We start from the raw sequence: 22,285 nt of genomic DNA, 5'->3' as shown, positions 1-22,285 counted from the left end.
GAGGGGTGGGCATTGCGCCCACTAGAAGGGGCGTGAGCCTGGGCAGCTGCCGGAATGGTGACCCTGATAGCCTGAGATGTGCATTGCACTTTCTGTCTTATGGTGTGTGTGGAAAAGAGACTGATCTCAGCACCCCATAGGATGGGTAGGGGGTTAAATCGTTTATCTGGCTGCAACAGCAACTCAAAGACAAAGCAGCATTCGGGCCTGCAGTTTTTTCACCTATAAAACAGGAAACCACTGCCGCTCAACTGATAAGGCGAGGGCGGCTGCCTTTCTGCATGTTTGGTCAATTTTGGTAGTGGGTTGGGAGAAGAGTAGAGGGGGGAAGGGGTCCAGCCGTTGTTGCTTTTACTGCAGAGGAGCTCCTCCAGTGCCACACGAGACAATGGTGGTTCCTTCATTGCCATGTGCTTCTAAGCAGGTGGACGACGGCTGATGACGACTGTGATAAAAGTGTGATTCTGTAGTTTGCATATTGAGTACAGTAATATAGGGAGATCCCCAATGGGGGGGGGGCACCACGGCTTTCACAGCAGGTGGGGCCATCCACTATGAGGCATTTGCCATTCCTGTACCAACCAAACTAACCTCTGAGAGAGGTTAGTTTGAGAGCCAGTGTGGTGTAGTGGTTAAAAGCGGTAGACTTGTAATCTGGGGAACCGGGTTCGCGTCTCCGCTCCTCCACATGCAGCTGCTGGGTGACCTTGGGCCAGTCACACTTCTCTGAAGTCTCTCAACCTCACTTACCTCACAGAGTGTTTGTTGTGGGGGAGGAAGGGAAAGGAGAATGTTAGCCGCTTTGAGACTTCTTCAGGTAGTGATAAAGCGGGATATCAAATCCAAACTCTTCTCTTCTTCTCTGCCGTCAAGCTCTAATAAGCTACATTGGGCAAAGGCTGAAACAGCAAGCATTTGGCAGTACTCGATTTCAAGTGCTGTCAGGCTGTTAAAACCGCCATTGATCCTAAACAACAGAAGTAGATGGTTTTCTGGATGCATCTTTTTTTAATTATTATTAAAGATTTTCTTGATTTACAGAAGTATGTGTAATGTCTCTCTTGTATTTTTTCCATGTAACATTTTTACAAATCAGTTTCATTTGTTGAGACATTAGGAAGAAAAGGGAGAGAGGGGTGAAGATGGCTGGGGGTGGGGTGGGTGGCGATGTTTCTATTTTGCTTAATGTATGTGGGGTTTGGTGTCAGCGTTGCTTGTGCAGGTTCTCTGCTGTTCACTTGTGTTCCTTCGGTGGTGAGAGAGGTTGGGGTTGGCCTAGGGTGTGGTTATTCATTTGTAGTTGGCTGTGGTGGTCTTTGTTTTCATGTGTGAGTAGGGTGGGTGGGTGTTTTGGATCAGGTTAGCCATATTGATTTGTATGCTGTTGGTGGATAATTGTCATTGTCTTGTTGGGCTGTGTATGTGATAAAGGGGAGCCATACCGGGGTAAAGGTGTCTTCTTCTGTTTGTCCCCATGTCAGTTTCAGTTTATTGGTTAATTTTTCCAGTAAGGCTGTTTCCCATACTATTTGGTACCACTGGTTCTGGACGGATCTTCTGAAATGGTACTAACAGCAGTTTCAAAGGGAGAGTGAAGATGAACAAATCCCGGAGGGTTAAGAAGTTACAGATTCTGACCCAGGTTTCACTAGTTCCTTGATCACTCTGAGGAGCCATGCTGGATGCGGTGGTGGCTGAGAAGTCATTTTTCTTTGCCACCACCGCATTTTAGCCACCGCCATGTGCTCCAGCCTGTGTTTGGCTGGCTTCGTTAAAAGATTTGTGATATGCTCCAGCTGTTGCTTCATTGTCTGAAGTTCACTGGAAAACCCTGAGCTCTACAGCGTCAGAGGAGTGATCCCATTGATTTTCTTGCTATTCCGTAGTAAGATTAGGTCCTTGGCAGGAGCACCAGTCTTGCTGTCCAGAAAATCCCCATGGCATTCAGGAATCCCTCGGATACCATAAGTCTGCCAGGGAATGGGATAACAGATTGGTCCCCCAGCACCCCTACGGGTCAGACCTCCCCGGGAAATGGTCCAGCCATGACAAAGGTGTAAGTATGCCACTCACAGCCATGGAACGAAAACCAATTTACTGAGAATGTATAAGTGAATTTTAAAAACGAAAACCATACTTTTTTGAAAGTTTTGGGAATGAGGAACCTTTGACCTTCCAGATCTTGCTAGACTACAGTTCCCATCACCCCTCACCATTGGCTATGTTGACTGAGATTCGGCAACTTTTTGGAGGGCCATAGGTGCCCCATTCTTCTTTTAGATTACCGTATTTTTCGCTCTATAAAACACACTTTTCCCCTCCTAAAAAGTAAGGGGAAATGTGTGTGCATCTTATGGAGCGAATGCAGGCTGCGCAGCTATCCCAGAAGCCAGAACAGCAAGAGGGATCACTGCGCAGCACTCCCTCTCGCTGTTCTAGCTTTTGGCTAGAAGAGGCTGCGCAGCTATCCCAGAAGCCAGAAGAGCAAGAGGGATCGGTGCGCACCGATCCCTCTTGCTCTTCTGGCTTCGGGAATAGCCATGCAAACCTCTTGAGCAAAGAGGGAGCGCTCCTTTCTCTTCGCTCAAGAGGCTTTGCATTGCTTTCTTGTTTCTTGTTTTCCTCCTCTAAAAACTAGGTGCATCTTATGGTCAGGTGCGTCTTATAGAGCGAAAAATACGGTATGTGCTGGGCTGCCAACTCCCATCAGCCCCAGTCAACATCTTCGATGGTCAGGAATCAGTTGCCCTGCGTTCCATGCATTTTTGCAGCCATTTGGAGAGAGTCATCTTTGCCCCAATGCCTGTTTCCATATGTTATTTCTCACCTGCTCCTCCAAAAGGAGGATGTATGTTCATGGAAGCAATGCTGGAAACTTGTCCGCTTCCCATTCCCCCCCCCCTCCCTCCAGGATTTTGTGCAAGCAGGTGAGTCGGACATGGAGCGCTGTGCCCCTCGGGTGGAGCTGGAGCGACGTGGCTGCCTACCCAGTGAAATAATGGATCCACACAGCGGCCAGCGTGTGCTGGAGGACAGGCCCCTGAGCAACAGCACCCAGCGCCAGAGCTTCACTCAGCTTGCCCCGCAAAAAATTGCTCTTCAGCTTCGACCTGGTAGGTCCTCTCTCCAGCCTGCCTTTTGCCAGTTTGGGTTGTGTTGGGGTGGGTGGGAGATAGTGATGTTAAATTCTCGAGAATATTCTCAATCAATGAGAATATTAGAGAATTTTCATTTAAAATAGGAGAATATTCATTTTCATGCATTGAAAATGATATAATTTTAATGCATTGAAAATGATATAATTAGTTAATATACATGTTTGTTCATGGGTTAACTTGTTCAGATGGCAACCAAAAATTGTACAGATTCTTTTATTCAATGGGGCAGTGCAGTGAATTCACATTCTTAGATTTTTTTTTTTGCACCAAACTTGAAATTGAAAATTCAACGTGAATGACTCACTTTAATCACTGAGCCTGCCACTATCCGTATATTTACCATCAACTTTGAATTCTAATTATGTTGTGTATGTATGAAATGTAGCTTTTAAAGAAAAAGGAATATAAAAATGTTCATCAAATTAAATGAATAGCATTTTTAAAACCTGGGGGGGGGGGATGTTTTCTGTAGCTTACATTTCAGAACTGCCGATGGTGAATGACACAATGCCCAGTAATGTAACTGGATCAAAAAAATAATTATTCATTACTTACACTGGCAACATCACAGCTTGACTTATAATTTACTCAATTTTTAAAATGTGGGTTGTAAAACTAGTTATTACATTAGAATTTGCAGTTTGTAGAGAATGTTCTCCGGAGAATTTTCTAGCAGAGAATATTCTCATTCTCAATAATATTCTGGGAGAGATGGCTGTTTGGCAGGAATGCTTCAGGGAGAAGCACTGTCTTCCTCCTCTCTCCGTCTGTGAAATCTGCACTTGCTCCCTGTCTTGGGTCAGCACCCAAAGGCAGAGCAATGGCCAGCTTTGATTAAACTTGTCCTGACCTCCCTCCTTCACCAATACGATGTATGTGGAAGAAATAAAGGATCCACACAGCTTTCTCCAGCCTTCCTTTTGCCAGTTTGGGTTGTGTATCCCTCAGTTGTTTCCTGCGACTCAAAACGGCATTAGGGGCACCAGCACAACAGTAAATAGGCAAACCTTCAGCAATTTGTGTTATTGATGTGAGTTGGATATAATCTTTATGCAAGGCACTCATCATTTATTATTATTATTAATTACCCGCACTTCACCGTAAGGTCCCAGGACAGATTAAAACAATTCAAACACAATATTGAAAACAGTTTAAAACAATATAGCAGTTGTAGTCTCCCAAAACGATGTTTATTTTTTCCTGTCCATTGCATATCTGTGGCTTCGTACGCACCGTAGCATTAAAGCACATTTGAAACACATTCTTTCTCTCAGAGAATTCTGGGCACTATAGTTTACATGTCACAGAGTTACAATTGCAAGTGACCCTTTACAAACTACAATGCCCAGAATCCTTTGAGGGAAAGAATGGGCTTTGAATGGGCTTTGGATATAAGAAGGACATGCCCATTCATTATTGCATATATGTTGTCGGTGGTGATCATGCCGTTAGGAATCACTTGGAACACTGTAGTCCTTCCACTTTTTTGGAAGTGAGTTAATGGTTTGGACATGTCCAAACCATGATCTGATGTGGGAATTGTAAATTACATTTCTATTTATTTAAAAGACTTTAATCATACTGGATTTCAGGGTGATAAAGGTAAAGGGACCCTTGACCATTAGGTCCAGTCGTGACCGACTCTGGGGTTGCGGTGCTCATCTTGCTTTATTGGCCGAGGGAGCTGGCATACAGCTTCCGGGTCATGTGGCCAGCATGACTAAGCCGCTTCTGGTGAACCAGAGCGGCGCACGGAAACGCTGTTTACCTTCCCGCTGGAGCACTACCTATTTATCTACTTGCACTTTGACGTGCTTTCGAACTGCTAGGTTGGCAGGAGCAGGGACCAAGCAACGGGAGCTCACCCTGTCACGGGGATTCGAACTGCCGACCTTCTGAACAGCAAGTCAGGGTGATACACAGCATAAAATAAACACTGCCGGGGGGAAGGGGCACTGAGGGAGAGGAAGCAAGCAAATGGCTCATAATAGGCTAAAACCTCTCCAATTAAATTGGTAAAAAAATCCATTTAAAATCTGGCTGAAGAAAAATGTTTTGCCTAGTATCTAAAAGATTGTGGTGCTGGCACGAGGGAGACACTTGCTTCTGTTAATAGCTTGCGTACATCTCTGACGGAAGAGGTACATTGAGAACGGCCTTGGCCTAGTGATCTGAAAACAGGGCCGGAGGGACCCTGTGGCCTTCTGGGTGTTGCTGTTGGACTCCTGCCCCCATCAGCCCCAGACAGCCCATGATGATGGATGTCGAGAGTTGTAACCTAACAACCACTGGGGACTCCCCAGGTTCCCAGTCCCTGGCTAAAATGAGACTCAGCACTCCTTCACAACATTGGAAAGCATACGGACGGTATCTTGGTAGCACTGAGGGTTCGATTCCCTCTTCCTTCCTACTCTGTGCATACAGGAGAGGAACAGAGGGTCACTGTGCGCTTCAGACGGGCTGAAGGTTACCCCGTGGACCTGTACTATCTCATGGACCTGTCGTACTCCATGAAGGACGACCTGGAGAACATCAAGCGGCTGGGGAACCATCTGCTAGCTGCCCTACGTGACGTCACCACTTCAGTGAAGATTGGTATGCTGTGGTGATGGTGGTGATGGTGGCAGTTGCAGGGCTGGGAGGTGGGTTAGGCTGAGAGATGGCGATCAGTTTGGATATCCTAAAAAAACCCAAGGAAAATCTTTCTGTATGCCACCACAGCTGCGAGGGTTATAATAGCTGCACATTGGAAAAGCAGATATATACCCACCACATCTGATTGGATACAAAAGCTAACAGAGTATGCGGAGTTAGACTGCTTATCAGAAAGAATCAAAGATAAATCCCAAAAGGAGTTTGTCTCAAATTGGAACTGTTTTAAGGAACACTTGAAGAGTAATTGCTGCAGTCTGAAAACGGTGACGGCCTTTGAGTACCGTATTTTCCGGCGTATAAGCCGACTGGGCGTATAAGACGACCCCCCAACTTTTCCAGTTAAAATATAGAGTTTGAGATATACTCGCTGTATAAGACTACCCCTCTTCCAACACACACCAAATAAAAATTTAAAAAAGCAGCCTCCAGTCCGGCTCAGAAAGCCGCTCCACTTCCCAGTGGCTGGGGGCTTCTGGGGCCAATTTTCAAGCGTATTTCTGCTTCATCTAGAAAGCTTGGTGTCCTCTCATTTAATTTGCTGTCGTTTTATCCTTTGGTGGGGAGTTGCTGCAGGAGCTGCTGCTGTAGCAGGTGTATAAGACGACCCCCGACTTTTGAGAAGATTTTCCTGGGTTAAAAAGTAGTCTTATACGCCAGAAAATACAGTAGTTTTTGTGGATAACAATTTTAAAAGGAAAATTGATATGTAAGAAAATGTTATAAATAAAAAGATAATGGATAATATAGGCAATAAGTTTATTAGTACAAAATGGAAGAGACGGGAAGTCACTTATTTATGAGGAATATTATGATTTCAAAATTACATCTTTTTTCTTCTTTGTGTACTGTAATGCTTGCCGATCTATAATAATAATAATTATGAACATACTTCGAAAACACGAATATGTATAATAGTAAGATGTAAAGTTATGATGCAGAGGTGTACTTGTGAGTAATAAAGGAAAACTACCGTAATTTTAAAAGAGAGAGATATGGCGATCAGCCCATCGTGGCGGATCTGAACCTTCCCAAGTCCTGTTTCCGACCCTCTTTGACACCGCATGGGCTTTCAAACACACTGTTAGATGACGGGAAACAGCAGGATTTCTTTGTTGCAGGGTTTGGCTCCTTTGTTGACAAGACGGTGCTGCCCTATGTGAACACAGCACCCTCCCAATGGCAACACCCCTGCCCTCACTTAAACGAGAACTGTCAGTCGGCGTTCAGCTACCAGCACGTGCTGACGCTCACAGACAACGCCAGCGAGTTCGAAAGCAGGGTCAGCCAGCAGCGTATATCTGGGAACATGGACCCGGCTGAAGGGGGCTTTGACGCTATCATGCAGGCAGTCACTTGCAAGGTGAGATGGCTTTATGTGCATGGCTGATAGAGGAGGTGCGCGGCTGAGAAGGGAACGTAGGCCCTGACGACAATAAGGCAGGCACAGGAGCATATGTGCGCATGCAGACACATATGTGAACCCAAGCATGTGCAAACCCTAAACTATGCTAATCTTCCTATTGTACAGGGGTACCTCGGGTTAAGTACTTAATTCGTTCTGGAGGTCCGTACTTAACCTGAAACTGATCTTAACCTGAAGCACCACTTTAGCTAAGGGGGGGCCTCCCGCTGCTTCCGCGCTGCTGGAGCACGATTTCTGTTCTCATCCTGAAGCAAAGTTCTTAACCTGAAGCACTATTTCGGGGTTAGCGGAGTCTGAAGCGTATGTAACCTGAGGTACCACTGTATATAGTTGTGAGGCATGGGATAATACATTCAGGGTGTTCCCAGACAGTCATTGTTTTCATTATTAGTTCACAGTTCCCAATTAAAGCTGACCAGGAGGTCTTGCATAACAAAAAGTTCAGACTTTCTGCAAAAAGGAAAGTCATGGAGAAATGCATTGGAAAGTGTGAGGCAACACTTGCTTTGCTGCAACATCTTCTAGCCTCCCTGTAAACAAATCAGAATAAATGCTGAAGAAACAGGTCGTCTGGAACTGCCTGAATGTTCAAATTGTGCACTGTCTGCTCTGGGCAAATGAGAACAGTACAAAGGAACAGCCCATAGCAATGAAGATTTCATACAGGGTTGGTCCACCTGAAAATTTCATCTCAGGCTCAACTTCCAGGTCAGGGGATGCTGAATTACCTACGGATCAATACTATTGGGTTTCCTAACCTGGAAGCTCTACTGGTTTTGTTCCAGTCATTAGCAGCACTTAACAGTATTTGACAGCTGACTTGCAATAGGTGGTTGTGTCCGACAATTGCCATATAGTTTAAATTTCATGAATTTAATCCTAAATTGTTCAGCTTAGTGGCGGGAAACCTCTAAAAGTTGTCAGAATCCAACTCTCACCTTTCCCAGCCAGCATGGTCAGTTGTCTGGGATGATGGAAGTTGGGAGTCTAGCAACATAGGGAAGGCAACAAAGCTTAGCCACTTTGGTTTGGCCAATAAAAAGAAGCCAATTTCAAAATTTGAAATCCAAAAACTGAAGACAAATGTCACTGGCAAAATCCTGAATGTTGAAATCTGTAAATGCTGTAGATCTTGAAGTTTTGGTTCTGCTAACCTGGTACCTAAAGATGCTATGTTCTCGTGTAACCCTTTGCGCCCATGTAAGGTAAAGGTAAAGGGACCCCTGACCATTAGGTCCAGCATGAGTTTGATCAAACTGTGGGAGGCAGTGGAAGATAGGAGTGCCTGGCATGCTCTGGTCCATGGGGTCACAAAGAGTCGGACACGACTAAACAACCACCACCATTAGGTCCAGTCATGGCCGGCTCTGGGGTTGCGGCGCTCATCTCATTTTATTGGCCAAGGGAGCCAGCATACAGCTTCCGGGACATGTGGCCAACATGACTAAGCCACTTCTGGCGAACCAGAGCAGTGCACGGAAACACCGCTTACCTTCCCGCTGGAGCGGTACCTATTTATCTACTTGCACTTTGACGTGCTTTCAAACTGCTAGGTTGGCCGGAGCTGGGACCAAGCAACGGGAGCTCACCCCGTTGCGGGGATTCGAACCGCCAACCTTCTGATCAGCAAGTCCTAGGCTCTGTGGTTTAACCCACAGCGCCACCCGCGTCCCTTGCCCAAAAGCAGAAAATACTGGGCTAACTGTGGAGGAAGGCTTGCATGTTGGAACTGCAGTGTAACTTCCCTCTCTTCTTCCAGGAGCAGATTGGCTGGCGTAATGTGACGAAGCTCTTGGTCTTCACTTCGGATGGCACATTCCACATGGCAGGAGATGGGAAGCTGGGTGGGGTCTACATGCCCAACGATGGCCGCTGCCACTTGGATGCCAGAGGGCTATATACGAAAAGCCACCTATACGTAGGTCTCTCACGGTCCTCTTGAAAAACAAAGTTAGGCAGGGAGAGAGATTGCCTCGGGAGACAAAAGAAAACAACAAGTTGGGTGATGTTTATATTAGGATCAACCCCCAAACCACAAAAAAATGTGGCCAGTTTTTTGAGTTCTCTAGAACTCTTCATCAGTTAAGAAGTTACACAAGTGAAAGTCAGCTGGATAGCTCAGTTGGTTAGAGCGTGGTGCTGATAACACCAAGGTTGCAGGTTCGAGCCCCATAAGGGACAGCTGCATTGCAGGGGGTTGGACTAGATCAGGCTTCCTCAACCTTGGGCCTCCAGATGTTTTGAGACTATAGTTCCCATCATTCCTGGCCACTGGTCCTGCTAGCTAGGGATCATGGGAGTTGTAGGCCAAAAACATCTGGAGGCCCAAGGTTGAGGAAGCCTGGACTAGATGACCGTACGGGCCCCTTCCAACTCTGTGAGTCTATGGGAAACAGAAAGGTCAGGCCGCACCCAGGTCCTGGTGGTTATGATTTTGAGATGCACACAAGCAGTATTGGAATTGAAAACGAAATTTGAGATAATGACTCAGTGCAGTTGTATCACTTTCCAGGCTACTTAATGTTGGTTAGGTGGTTTGTGGGTTTCTCCTCTGTTTCTTTCCCCCTTGATCTTGTGTGCACCTCTCCACTTCCTCCCTTCTTCTCACCCAAGCACTCACCCTCCTAACACTGTGGTTGGCATTGCAAGCGCAACAGCACCTCCCTAATCGCAGTATGCGTGCTCACTTTTACTGATGGTTGTAGTGGTTTTGCCACTACATGTGATCATAACCAGGCTTGGCTCTAAATGAGACCAGCTGGAAGAGAGAAGGGGAGGGATTGTGAGGCCAATGGGGAAGGAGGAGGTGTGTGTGAACCTGTTTCTGATTGGTTACCTGTGGGGTGCCCCACATTCCCCAAACTGTGCTAGCCAATGAAGTGCAGAGAATCATGATGCTGCAGAAGAGTTAACTCCCACTACAGAAGGAGAGCTAGACGTTAAGAGCCATTTTTGGTGGCAGGTGTGTTATGTAACATCACATCTCGTGTGGACATTGGGAGTAAATGCTGTGGAACAATTCCAAGCTGGCTTATTCAGCACGAAGAATAGTCTTGTGAATGCCCTGCTTTGTGTGCTTTGAATAAAGTTGGCAGCTAGTGATTTAGAGTAGGGAGGGATGGCTTCTGTTCCTACTACTACTACTACTACTACTACTACTACTACTACTATAATATAAATAATTTATTATTTATACCCCCCTTTCTGGCTGGGTTTCCCCAACCACTCTGGGTGGCTACCAAACATCAAACATTAAGAACTTGCCTAAACAGGGTCGCCTTCAGATGTCTTCTAAAAGTCAGGTACAGTGGTACCTCGGGTTACATATGCTTCAGGTTACAGACACTTCAGGTTACAGACTCCACAAACCCAGAAATAGTACCTTGGGTTAAGAACTTTGCTTCAGGATGAGAACAGAAATTGTGCTCCAGCGGCCCGGCGGCAGCAGGAGGCCCCATTAGCTAAAGTGGTGCTTCAGGTTAAGAACAGTTTCAGGTTAAGAATGGACCTCCCGAATGAATTAAGTACTTAACCCGAGGTACCACTGTAGTTGTTTATTTCCTTGACATCTCATGGGAGGGCGTTCCACAGGGCGGGTGCCACCACCAAAAAGGCCCTCTGCCTGGTTCCCTGTAACCTCACTTCTCGCAGTGAGGGAACCGCCAGAAGGCCCTCGGAGCTGGACCTCAGTGTCCGGGCTGAACGATGGGGCTGTAGATACTCCTTCAGGTATAGTGGGCCGAGCCCATTTAGAAACTGCCCCATAGTTTGTTAGCCCCATTGCTTGGCTCAGGCTCTCCAAGGCCTACCATCAAAGACCCTTTCAACTGGAGGTGCCAAGGGCTGGATCTGAGACCTTCAGCCTGCAAAGCAGGAGCCAGGAGCAAGGAGCCATTAGAGACAGAATCTGGTGTTCTTAGCAGCACAGGAAACCCAAAATTTAGCTGAAATGGGCCACAATTCAGTGGCAGAAGGTCTCGGGCTCACTCCCTGACATCTCCAGGTAGGGCTTGTCTGAACCCAGAGAGCTGCTGCCAGTCAATTTAGACACTCCTCAGCTGGACAGATCAACAGACCCTACCTGCCCACAGTCTCACCAGAGTGGTGCGTGCTCTAGTTATCTCTTACTTGGACTACTGCAATGCGCTCTATGTGGGGCTACCTTTGAAGGTGACCCAGAAACTACAACTAATCCAGAATGCGGCAGCTAGACTGGTGACTGGGAGCGGCCGCCAAGCCCATATAACACCGGTCTTGAAAGACCTACACTGGCTCCCAGTATGTTTCCGAGCACAATTCAAAGTGTTGGTGCTGACCTTTAAAGCCCTAAACAGCCTTGGTCCAGTATACCTGAAGGAGCGTCTCCACCTCCATCGTTCTGCCCGGACACTGAGGTCCAGCTCCGAGGACCTTCTGGCGGTTCCCTCGCTCCGAGAAGCCAAGTTACAGGGAACCAGGCAGAGGGCCTTCTCAGTAGCGGCACCCGCCCTGTGGAACGCCCTCCCACCAGATGTCAAAGAGAAAAATAACTACCAAACTTTTAGAAGACATCTGAAGGCAGCCCTGTTTAGCGAAGCTTTTAATGTTTAATAGGTTACTGTATTTTAGTGTTTTGTTGGAAGCCGCCCAGAGTGGCTGGGGAAACCCAGCCAGATGGGTGGAGTATAAATTATATTATTATGATTATTATTATTATTAAACAGTCTGACTCTGTACAAGATCTCATCCAGTGTCTCCCGTTGTTCGGTCCCAGCGCCAGCCAACCTAGCAGTTTGAAAGCACCCCCGGGTGCAAGTAGATAAATAGGGACCGCTTACTGGCGGGAAGGTAAATGGCGTTTCCGTGTGCTGCGCTGGCTCGCCAGATGCAGCTTGTCACGCTGGCCACGTGACCCAGAAGTGTCTTCGGACAGCACTGGCCCCCGGCCTCTTAAGTGTGATGAGCGCACAACCCTAGAGTCTGTCAAGACTGGCCCGTACGGGCAGGGGTACCTTTACCTTTACCTATTTTTCAGCATTAATACCAAGGTTTATGGAATCTGTGGCCCTCCAGGTGTTACTGAACTCTCATCTCCCATTGGTCCCAGCCAGCATGACCACTCTTTGGAGCTGGGAGTTGTAGTCCACCTGACATCTGATGGGGCACAGATTAGCCACTCTTGGTTTAGATCTTTTTTATCTGAAGTGCAGAGAGTCAAGGCTTCCAGATTCTAACCCCCACCTCCGGCAAGAGAGGTAAATGTAGAGTGGGGGAAGAGAGGAAAATCTAAGCGGAGACTCATAGAATCATAGAGTTGGAAGAGACCACAAGGGCCATCGAGTCCAACCCCCTGCCAAGCAGGAAACACCATCAGAGCACTCCTGGCATATGGTTGTCAAGCCTCTGCTTAAAGACCTCCAAAGAAGGAGACTCCACCACACTCCTTGGCAGCAAATTCCACTGTCGAACAGCTCTTACTGCCAGGAAGTTCTTCCTAATGTTTAGGTGGAATCTTCTTTCTTGTAGTTGGGATCCATTGCTCCGTGTCCGCTTCTCTGGAGCAGCAGAAAACAACCTTTCTCCCTCCTCTATGTGACATCCTTTTGTATATTTGAACATGGCTATCATATCACCCCTTAACCTCCTCTTCTCCAGGCTAAACATGCCCAGCTCCCTTAGCCGTTCCTCATAAGGCATCGTTTCCAGGCCTTTGACCATTTTGGTTGCCCTCCTCTGGACTCGTTCCAGTTTGTCAGTGTCCTCCTTGAACTGTGGTGCCCAGAACTGGACACAGTACTCCAGGTGAGGTCTGACCAGAGCAGAATACAGTGGCACTATTACTTCCCTTGATCTAGATGCTATACTCCTATTGATGCAGCCCAGAATTGCATTGGCTTTTTTAGCTGCCGCGTCACACTGTTGGCTCATGTCAAGTTTGTGGTCAACCAAGACTCCTAGATCCTTTTCATATGTACTGCTCTCAAGCCAGGTGTCACCCATCTTGTATTTGTGCCTCTCATTTTTTTTTGCCCAAGTGCATTACTTTACATTTCTCCCTGTTAAAGTTCATCTTGTTTGTTTTTGCCCAGTTCTCTAATCTGTCAAGGTCATTTGAAGTGTGAGCCTGTCCTCTGGGGTGTTAGCCACCCCTCCCAGACTCCTTTGAACGTGACCCCATTCTCTTGTCTCTTTGCAGGACTACCCCTCAGTTGCGCACTTGGCCGAGGTGCTGTCTGAATCTGACATCCAGGCCATATTTGCTGTGACTGGGCCCAGGCTTTCTATGTATGAGGTGAGTGCTGAACCGGAAGCCAGAGGAGTAGGAGAAACCTGAGGGGTGTTTGTGTGCCGCTCACTCTGACGTTTCCCTTTCCCCTCAGGAACTGAGCAGGCTCATTCCCAAGTCTGTGGTTGGGGAACTGATGGAGGATTCCAGCAATGTGGTGCAGCTCATCGCAGATGCCTACAGTGTAAGGCTGAGTATGGGTAGCAAGGGGCAGAGCCCCCTGGGGAGGGCAAAACAGGCCCACAGGAGCCCCCTGGAATAGAGCCAAGCCCGAAGGGGGAATGGACATTCTGTGTCCATTGAGAGCCAGTGTGGTGTAGTGGTTAAGAGCGGTAGTCTCGTAATCTGGGGAACCGGGTTCGCATCTCCGCTCCTCCACATGCAGCTGCTGGGTGACCTTGGGCCAGTCACACTTCTTTGAAGTCTCTCAGCCCCACTCACCTCACAGAGTGTTTGTTGTGGGGGAGGAACGGAAAGGAGAATGTTCACCGCTTTGAGACTCCTTAAAGGGAGTGAAAGGCGGGATATCAAATCCAAACTCTTCTTCTCCTTACCGTATTTTTCGCCCCATTAGACGCACCTAGTTTTTAGAGGAGGAAAACAAGGAAAAAAAATATTCTGAACGAAACACTGGATGTATGATTTTTGTGGTGCAGGCTGTAGCCATGGACATGCTATGTGATCTGATGGTGAATTTGGGGTGACCCAGTGCAAAAATCCTGAGGATTCATGTGGATCTGTGCTTTGTAACCATGTTTTTGCGCCATTGCAGCCCCAGGCAACAGTGGGTGTGTGATTTTTTTGGTGCAGGCTGTAGCCATGGATATGCTATGTGATCTGATGAATTTGGGGTGACCCAATGCAAAAACCCTGAGGATCCATGGGCTTTTACCTCCCCCCTCCCAGGCAGCCTCCTTTATGTCTAGTGTCCCTTATCTCCCTCCCCGATCGCTTGCCGATCAGCTGTTTCCTTTCAACACCCACTTCCCTCTTTCAAAAAAAAAAAAAAAAAAAAGCATGATCTGCTTTTCACCCCTGGGCAATTCGGCTCCAGGGACCACGCATTCACTCCATAAGACGCACAGACATTTCCCCTTACTTTTTAGGAAGAAAAAAGTGTGTCTTATGGAGTGAAAAATACGGTAATTATATTTTCAAGGTGGACACCACCACCACCGGAGCCATGTTAGCCTATTGCACCAAACGAAGGTTCACATTTTCAATATGAAAAGCATGTCCCATCTAGAATTTTATTTATATTTATTTATTAAAAGGTGGTGTCCGTAGTTCTCCCCACCCCCAGTTTTATCCTCACAACAACCCTGTGAAGTAGGAGGCTGAGAGAAAGTGGTTTGGTTTGCACCTCAAGGTAAGCCCAAGGTATGGCTTACTGTGACTGCCTGAATGTTCTGGCTTCCAGTGATGAACTTGCACCCACTTTCCTCCTCACTGGGCCTTTTAGTTCAATGTTAGGATAGTAGCTAAGCCAAGGTTTGACCTAGCGCATTATCCAAGCCTGGGGTCATGGTTAAGGTCTCTCCAACCTTAGCCCATGGCCTGAACCAATAGGACACACCCTCGTGACTGAGGAGGAGAAACATGCAAAACCAAACCATGGCTGAGCTACCACATCACACTCACCAGGGAGGAGCAAAGCCAGGAGGGAGTTCATACTAAGCCATATTTTGGCATAGCTGTGAACACAGCCAGAGTCCCAAATTCACCCAGTGAGTTTCAGGGCAGTGTTGGGTTTTGATTCCTGGTGTCCCAGATCCTATTCCAACACACCACACTGTATACAGGGCAAGGAAGACCTTTTCATCTAGGGGAGATTAGCTAGTGATCCTGAACGCAATTCTTCCTGGCCTGGCTTGCATGCTTGAGTTACCTTGAGCCACCTGTGGGTCCACATTGATGCTACAGTATGTCTGAAGTTAAGCGAGGGTGGATCTGGTGACTGCCTGCATGAAGACTGCTGGGGAACCGCATGCGATCTGCTGGAACTTTGCTCAGATAAAGGTTTTGTGAGTCAGCTTCTGCGGCACTGCGAACTGCCTGGATGGGAAGCCACCTGTGTCTCTCAGAGCTTCCCTGGCCAAGAACAGGATACAAGTGAATAAGGGACGTGGGTGGCGCTGTGGTCTAAACCACTGAGCCTCTTGGGCTTGCCGATCAGAAGGTTGGCGGTTCGAATCCCCATGACGGGGTGAACTCCCATTTCTCTGTCCCAGCTCCTGCCAACCTAGCAGTTCGTAAAGCACGCCAGTGTAAGTAGATAAATAGGTACTGCTGTGGCGGGGAGGTAAACAGTGTTTCTGTCACAGTGTTCCATTGTGCCAGAAGCGGTTAATAACAACAACAACAACAACAACAATAATAATAAATTTATTTATACCCCGCCCATCTGACTGGGTTTCCCCAGCCACTCTGGGCGGCTTCCAACAAAATATTAAAATACAGTACAGTGGTACCTCTTGTTACGTACTTAATTCGTTCCGGAGGTCCGTTCTTAACCTGAAACTGTTCTTAACCTGAAGCACCACTTTAGCTAATGGGGCCTCCCGCTGCTGATGCGCCGCCGCCGCCCGATTTCTCTTCTCATTCTGAAGCAAAGTTCTTAACCCGAGGTAATATTTCTGGGTTAGCAGAGTCTGTAACCTAAAGCGTATGTAACCTGAGGTACCACTGTAGTCTGTTAAACATCAAAAGCTTCCCTAAACAGGGCTGCCTTCAGATGTCTTCTGAAAGTCTGGTAGTTGTTTTTCTCTTTGACATCTGGTGGGAGGGCGTTCCACAGGGCGGGTGACACATGACCCGGAAAGCTGTTTGGACAAACGGCGGCTCCCTCAGCCTGAAAGTGAGATGAGCACCACAACCCCATAGTCACCATTGACTGGACTTAATCATCCAGGGGTCCTTTTTACAAGTGAAAAAGGCTAAGGGAACGGCTGGGAGCTGGGCAAGAGGAGAAGAGGAGGTTAAGGGGTGATATGATAGCCATGTTCAAATATATAAAAGGATGTCACATAGAGGAGGGAGAAAGGTTGTTTTCTGCTGCTCCAGAGAAGCGGACACGGAGCAATGGATCCAAACTACAAGAAAGAAGATTCCACCTAAACATTAGGAAGAACTTCCTGACAGTAAGAGCTGTTCAACGGTGGAATTTGGTGCCAAGGAGTGTGGTGGAGTCTCCTTCTTTGGAGGTCTTTAAGCAGAGGCTTGACAACCATATGTCAGGAGTGCTCTGATGGTGTTTCCTGCTTGGCAGGGGGTTGGACTCGATGGCCCTTGTGGTCTCTTCCAACTCTATGATTCTATTCTATGATTCTAAGAAAGCACTTCTGTTCTGAACCAGATTTGCTGATTCTGCCCTCTGCTGGCAATGGACACTAGGTAACATCCAGCTAAGACTGTGGACACATTTGGAACATACATACTCTCTCAAAGAATCCTGGGAACTGTAATTTGCCTCTTGGAGCTATAGTTCCCAGAAATCTTCAAATGTATGGTGCGTACTGCGTATGCTTAAATTATGCATAGAGGAGACACTGAAATAAATGAATGAAAGTCTATTGGCTGCAATGGGTCTACTCCCATGACTAGTATTGGATATCACCCACTGATCAGGTCTGGGGATTCATGAGCCCTGGAAGAGACTATGAATGTAATAGTGAGCTAGAATACTAATAAGTTCAAAGTGCATTACATACCCCAATATGATTTATAACAACCCTGTAAAGTTGTCCAGCATTATCCCACGCCGAGGGCCGAGAGCCAGCAAATTACTGGGTTGGGCTTGAACCGTGGATCTTCGGATCTTCAGCTCAGCAACTGGTGCTACAGTGTCAGAAGGCAGACACAGACACTCGGCCGAAGTCTAGGCTCACGTTCTCATGGCCGGTCTCCCCACAGAGCCTCTCGTCCACCGTGAACTTGGTGCACTCTTCAGACCTTGCTCCTGGCATCGCCATTGCTTACGACTCGCACTGTGGCGACTCGGAAACTTCTGGGCGCACGCAGGGTGGGGAATGCCTAGGCGTACGCGTCAACCAGCAGGTAAGCACTTAAATCAGGGGTGGCGAACCCAATCTAAGCCTACGTGTCCCTTGGAATTCCCCCGAGGCCACACCTCCTCTTTACAGGCCACACCCCCTTTACAGCCTGAGTGTTCTTGAACTCTGACGAGGCCTCTTGCTTGTCTGTATGGAGTATAGTGTGTGGGGGGAGAGACAAGCCTACTGTAGAAAGGTAAAATTTGTAATAGTTACCTGCCCATTTTTAGCCACCACTGTCATGTGGTCCTTGGATGGTTGTCCAGAAGGGAGAGCGGCCCCTCAGGCAGAAAAGCCCTCCCCACTCCTAGCCTATTAAGTCAGTGCTTTCTAATTGTTCCAAGGCATCAGGGTTGGCTCAGTTGGAGCAAAACAGGGAGGGAGGAACAGAGACATCTAGAATGGGGTGGGGGGTGGGGAGAACAGTAATGATGTTTAGAACAGGGAGGAAGGAACAGTAGAGGCATCTAGAACAGGAAGGGAACAGTAGAGATGTGTAGAACAGACAAACTGGAACGTGTCCAGAGGAGGGCAACCAAAATGGTCAAAGGCCTGGAAACGATGCCTTATGAGGAACGGCTAAGGGAGCTGGGCATGTTTAGCCTGGAGAAGAGGAGGTTAAGGGGTGATATGATAGCCATGTTCAAATATATAAAAGGATGTCACATAGAGGAGGGAGAAAGGTTGTTTTCTGCTGCTCCAGAGAAGCGGACACGGAGCAATGGATCCAAACTACAAGAAAGAAGATTCCACCTAAACATTAGGAAGAACTTCCTGACAGTAAGAGCTGTTCGACAGTGGAATTTGCTGCCAAGGAGTGTGGTGGAGTCTCCTTCTTTGGAGGTCTTTAAGCAGAGGCTTGGCAACCATATGTCAGGAGTGCTCTGATGGTGTTTCCTGCTTGGCAGGGGGTTGGACTTGATGGCCCTTGTGGTCTCTTCCAACTCTATGATTCTATGAGTCTAGGTTTTATAGTTATAGGTCCTATTCTGTTTCCACTAATTGACATGGAGCAGGGCAGGGGAAGCCAAGGCCCTCCAGATGTTCCACCCCCCCCTCCGACCATTGGCCCTATTATTGACTGGCGGCTGATGCCAGGGAAAGCTCAGCAGCACCTGGTGGGCCACAGCTTCTCTGCCTCTGGCTTAGAGTAATATGGATGGCAATGGCGGCGGTCGCTCTTTCCTTATCTCAGTTGCTCCCCCTTCCACAGGTGGAATTCTCAGTACGGATAAAGGCCACCACCTGCCTGCCTGGTCCCCAGAAGGTGGTGCTCCGAGTTCTAGGAGTGGGTGAGGAGGTGCATATAGAAGTGGCGACACTCTGTGACTGCCAGTGCGGAGATACGGAGCCCTATGCGCCTCACTGTTCTGGCGGCCGTGGCAACCTCACCTGTGGCATCTGCAGGTATTATTAATTAATTAAAAGTTTGAGGAAACGTGACCCCCTTCTCTCCATGTGTGTAGACACACATGCTCCTAGATAACAGAGGTTAAGATTGCAGCCTTAATTACCGTATTTTTTGCTCTATAAGACTCACTTTTCTCCTCCTAAAAAGTAGGGGGAGATGTGTGTGCGTATTATGGAGCGAATGCAGGCTGCGCAGCTATCCCAGAAGCCAGAACAGCAAGAGGGATTGCTGCTTTCACTGCACAGCGATCCCTCTTGCTGTTTTGGCTTCTGAGATTCAGAATATTTTTTTTATTGTTTTCCTCCTCCAAAAACTAGGTGCGTCTTGTGGACTGGTGCGTCTTATAGAGCGAAAAATACGGTATATATTGTGGAAATGAATCCTTTCTTCTGAATCTATTACCAGTTGTGCCCCTGGATTCTAGTATTATATACTGAAGGGGAAAATGATTACTCCGTCTCCAATCTACCCCACTGATAACTTTAGAAAACCCAACCCGGTCCCATTTTCCCCACTATCCCCAAATCAGTTGTTTCTTTTCCCCTCCGGATTATAAAAGGCCCCAACGTCCCTACATTTCCTCTAAGCCCCATGATCGTTTGGGTTGCTGCTTTAGGGCGATAAGGCAGCTGGGTTTCAGTCGCGGCTGATGCCCTTTGTTGCACTGGTACAGGGAACCCCAAATGGTAGGGGAAGCCAGGGCCAGAGAAAGGCAACACTGCAGCCACAGAGCTTTCTGGACTGGTTGAAAAATAAAGAAAAGGCAGGCAGTTGGGGCTGGCTGAGGGCAGGCAAGCTGGTGGGGCAGAGGCCTATTTGCTGGGCTTCTTGGGTTGGGAGGAGAAAAAAACCAGGCTCAGTGGACCTGATGAGTCTGGTTCAGCAACTGTGACCCATGTGCTGTCTTTGCTCTTGTAGCTGCCAGGAGGGCCATGTCGGCCGGCTGTGTGAGTGCAAGCCAGAGGAGCTGGTGGACGCAGAAGCCACATGCCGGGATGCGAATGACACGGGCCCAGTGTGCAGCGGCAAGGGCCAGTGTGTGTGCGGGAAGTGCCAGTGCAATGCCCAGGCGAGCGGACCCCTCTGCAGGTGTGACGATGCTGGCTGCGAGAGGCACAACGGGCAGCTCTGTGGAGGTAAAAACCTTCTAATGGTAGGGCTGCCGCCGTTTTCTTTTAACCTGGCAGATGTTGGGCAATGCAGTCATTAGTGGCACCAATGGGGATGCTGGTGGCTTTACTGTAGCCAGAGTGGCTATTTCCATAGGTTTTAAGGAGGAAAGGCTGCTAATGTTGCCTCCAAATTGTCAGTACAGTGGTACCTCGGGTTACATACGCTTCAGGTTACAGACTCCGCTAACTCAGAAATAGTGCTTCAGGTTAAGAACTTTGCTTCAGGATGAGAACAGAAATTGTGCGGCGGCGGCGCGGCAGCAGCGGGAGGCCCCATTAGCTAAAGTGGTGCTTCAGGTTAAGAACAGTTTCAGGTTAAGTACGGACCTCCGGAACGAATTAAGTACTTAACCCGAGGTACCACTGTATTTGGGGAGCGGGGGGGGGGAGGGGGGATTGAAGCACACACTGAAAATTCAGATTTGTGCAGTTGAAGGTGGTAAAAGTGCTTCTGTCAACTTCATGCAACAAATCCCCTTTGAAAACAAGCAAGGCTTTTTGCAGATAAGGAAATGATTAACACACCAGCTAATCAGGATGACAGAGGGACGCGGGTGGCGCTGTGGGTAAAAGCCTCAGCGCCTAGGGCTTGCCGATTGAAAGGTCGGCGGTTCGAATCCCCGCGGCGAGGTGCGCTCCCGTTGTTCGGTCCCAGCGCCTGCCAACCTAGCAGTTCGAAAGCACTCCCGGGTGCAAGTAGATAAATAGGGACCGCTTACTAGCGGGAAGGTAAACGGCGTTTCCGTGTCCGGCTCTGGCTTGCCAGAGCAGCGATGTCACGCTGGCCACGTGACCCGGAAGTGTCTACGGACAGCGCTGGCCCCTGGCCTCTTGAGTGAGATGGGCGCACAACCCTAGAGTCTGTCAAGACTGGCCCGTACGGGCAGGGGTACCTTTACTTTTACCTTTTTTAATCAGGATGAAATGTTCATTGCAGTATAACCTCCCTGCAAGCAAAAACAGAATGAATGTTCAATTAAGACCAGACATAGTCTAACCTCGGAATAAGTTTTGTGTAAGCCAAACAGGGTGAATGCTCAACAAAGAGTCTCCTGGAGGAGTCCAAATACTTCTAGGGGTGTGTTTATAAACTGCAATGCAGGAAAAGCAGAGTACTGAGCACAGAATCCAGCTTCTGAAGACTCTCTCGCGATTTCATTTAAGAAGAGCAACTTTCTAGCCCGCATGCTTACAAAGGTGCGCCTCCAAGTGTGAGGGCAGCCAATGTCCGCTGGCATCTCAAAAGGCAGAAAGGTTGCTGAATAAGAAATATATAGATGTGGGTGGAATGGCTTTGTGAAGGAACTCTGTAATGCCGACAGACGTCTCTCTTTGTGCCGGTAGGCAACGGGCAATGCAAATGTGGCAATTGTGAGTGCCACGAGAACTATACTGGCAGTGCGTGCCAGTGCAGCCTGGAGACCAGTGGATGCACACAGGAGGGCGTTGTATGCAGCGGTCACGGGCACTGCGCCTGCAACAGATGCCATTGTGACGCTGGCTGGTTTGACAGTCACTGCAGCCGCTGCGCTGACTGCCAGACACCCTGTGAGGAGCACAGGTGAGATTCTGATGTGTGTTAGGAGAGGCCCTGGCCTACTTTCTAACAGGGGGGGTGGGTGGGGTGGAGGGACAGCAAGCTACATTTCTCAGGTATCTCTGCAACTGTGGCCAAACAGAGCATGGAGCACAGCTTGCAACTGCCAGTGTGTCTTCCTCCCGCTTTTCCTGACAATTGTAGAAAGGGTGTCCTTATGCTCTAGTTAGAAGCACGAGCAAAAAATGCTCACAGTTGCTCTTGTGTGTTGGCAGGAATTGTGCAGAGTGCCGGGCCTTTGGAACTGGGCTGCTGTGGGAGACTTGTAGTGCGTCCTGCAACCAGACGGTGAATGTGGTGCCGGCCTCTGCCACCGACGAAAGATGGTGCCAGACCAAAGCAGAAGATGGCAGCCTCCTCATCTACCTCATTGAGAGGGACAAGGAGGGCGCCATCACCCTGACGGTGAATGGCAAAGAAGGTAAGTGGGCACAGGAAAGAAGGGGCGGGAGAGCCTTTGTTGCAGGAAGGGGCTATTGCAGGAAGTTGCTGGGCAACTCGTAGGGGCATTGGGTTGGTCCCTGTGGTAACAGGACTAGGTGAGCTTCTGGC

General features: G+C 48.3%; 2 protein-coding genes across 4 annotated transcripts in view; both read left to right on the top strand.

The window, feature by feature from the left end:
- The window catches only part of CSAD (cysteine sulfinic acid decarboxylase), a 742,174-nt gene that overhangs the window by 665,164 nt on the left and 54,725 nt on the right, over positions 1–22,285 (top strand). The window lies entirely within an intron of this gene.
- The window catches only part of ITGB7 (integrin subunit beta 7), a 45,064-nt gene that overhangs the window by 20,340 nt on the left and 2,439 nt on the right, over positions 1–22,285 (top strand). For all 3 annotated transcript variants that reach the window (XM_083427395.1, XM_083427396.1, XM_083427394.1), the window contains 11 exons: positions 2,912–3,113; positions 5,583–5,753; positions 6,932–7,173; positions 8,996–9,154; positions 13,412–13,507; positions 13,596–13,685; positions 17,414–17,557; positions 18,767–18,960; positions 19,883–20,100; positions 21,481–21,697; positions 21,949–22,154. In XM_083427395.1, the coding sequence (XP_083283521.1) occupies positions 2,912–3,113; positions 5,583–5,753; positions 6,932–7,173; positions 8,996–9,154; positions 13,412–13,507; positions 13,596–13,685; positions 17,414–17,557; positions 18,767–18,960; positions 19,883–20,100; positions 21,481–21,697; positions 21,949–22,154 (1,939 nt within the window). The remainder of the gene's footprint in view (positions 1–2,911; positions 3,114–5,582; positions 5,754–6,931; positions 7,174–8,995; positions 9,155–13,411; positions 13,508–13,595; positions 13,686–17,413; positions 17,558–18,766; positions 18,961–19,882; positions 20,101–21,480; positions 21,698–21,948; positions 22,155–22,285) is intronic.

This window comes from Podarcis tiliguerta (assembly GCF_965153285.1).
Source record: "Podarcis tiliguerta genome assembly, chromosome: 2".
Lineage (NCBI taxonomy): Eukaryota > Metazoa > Chordata > Lepidosauria > Squamata > Lacertidae > Podarcis > Podarcis tiliguerta.
Note: the sequence above shows the minus strand (reverse complement) of the source record. Positions and strands in the feature narration are given on the sequence as shown.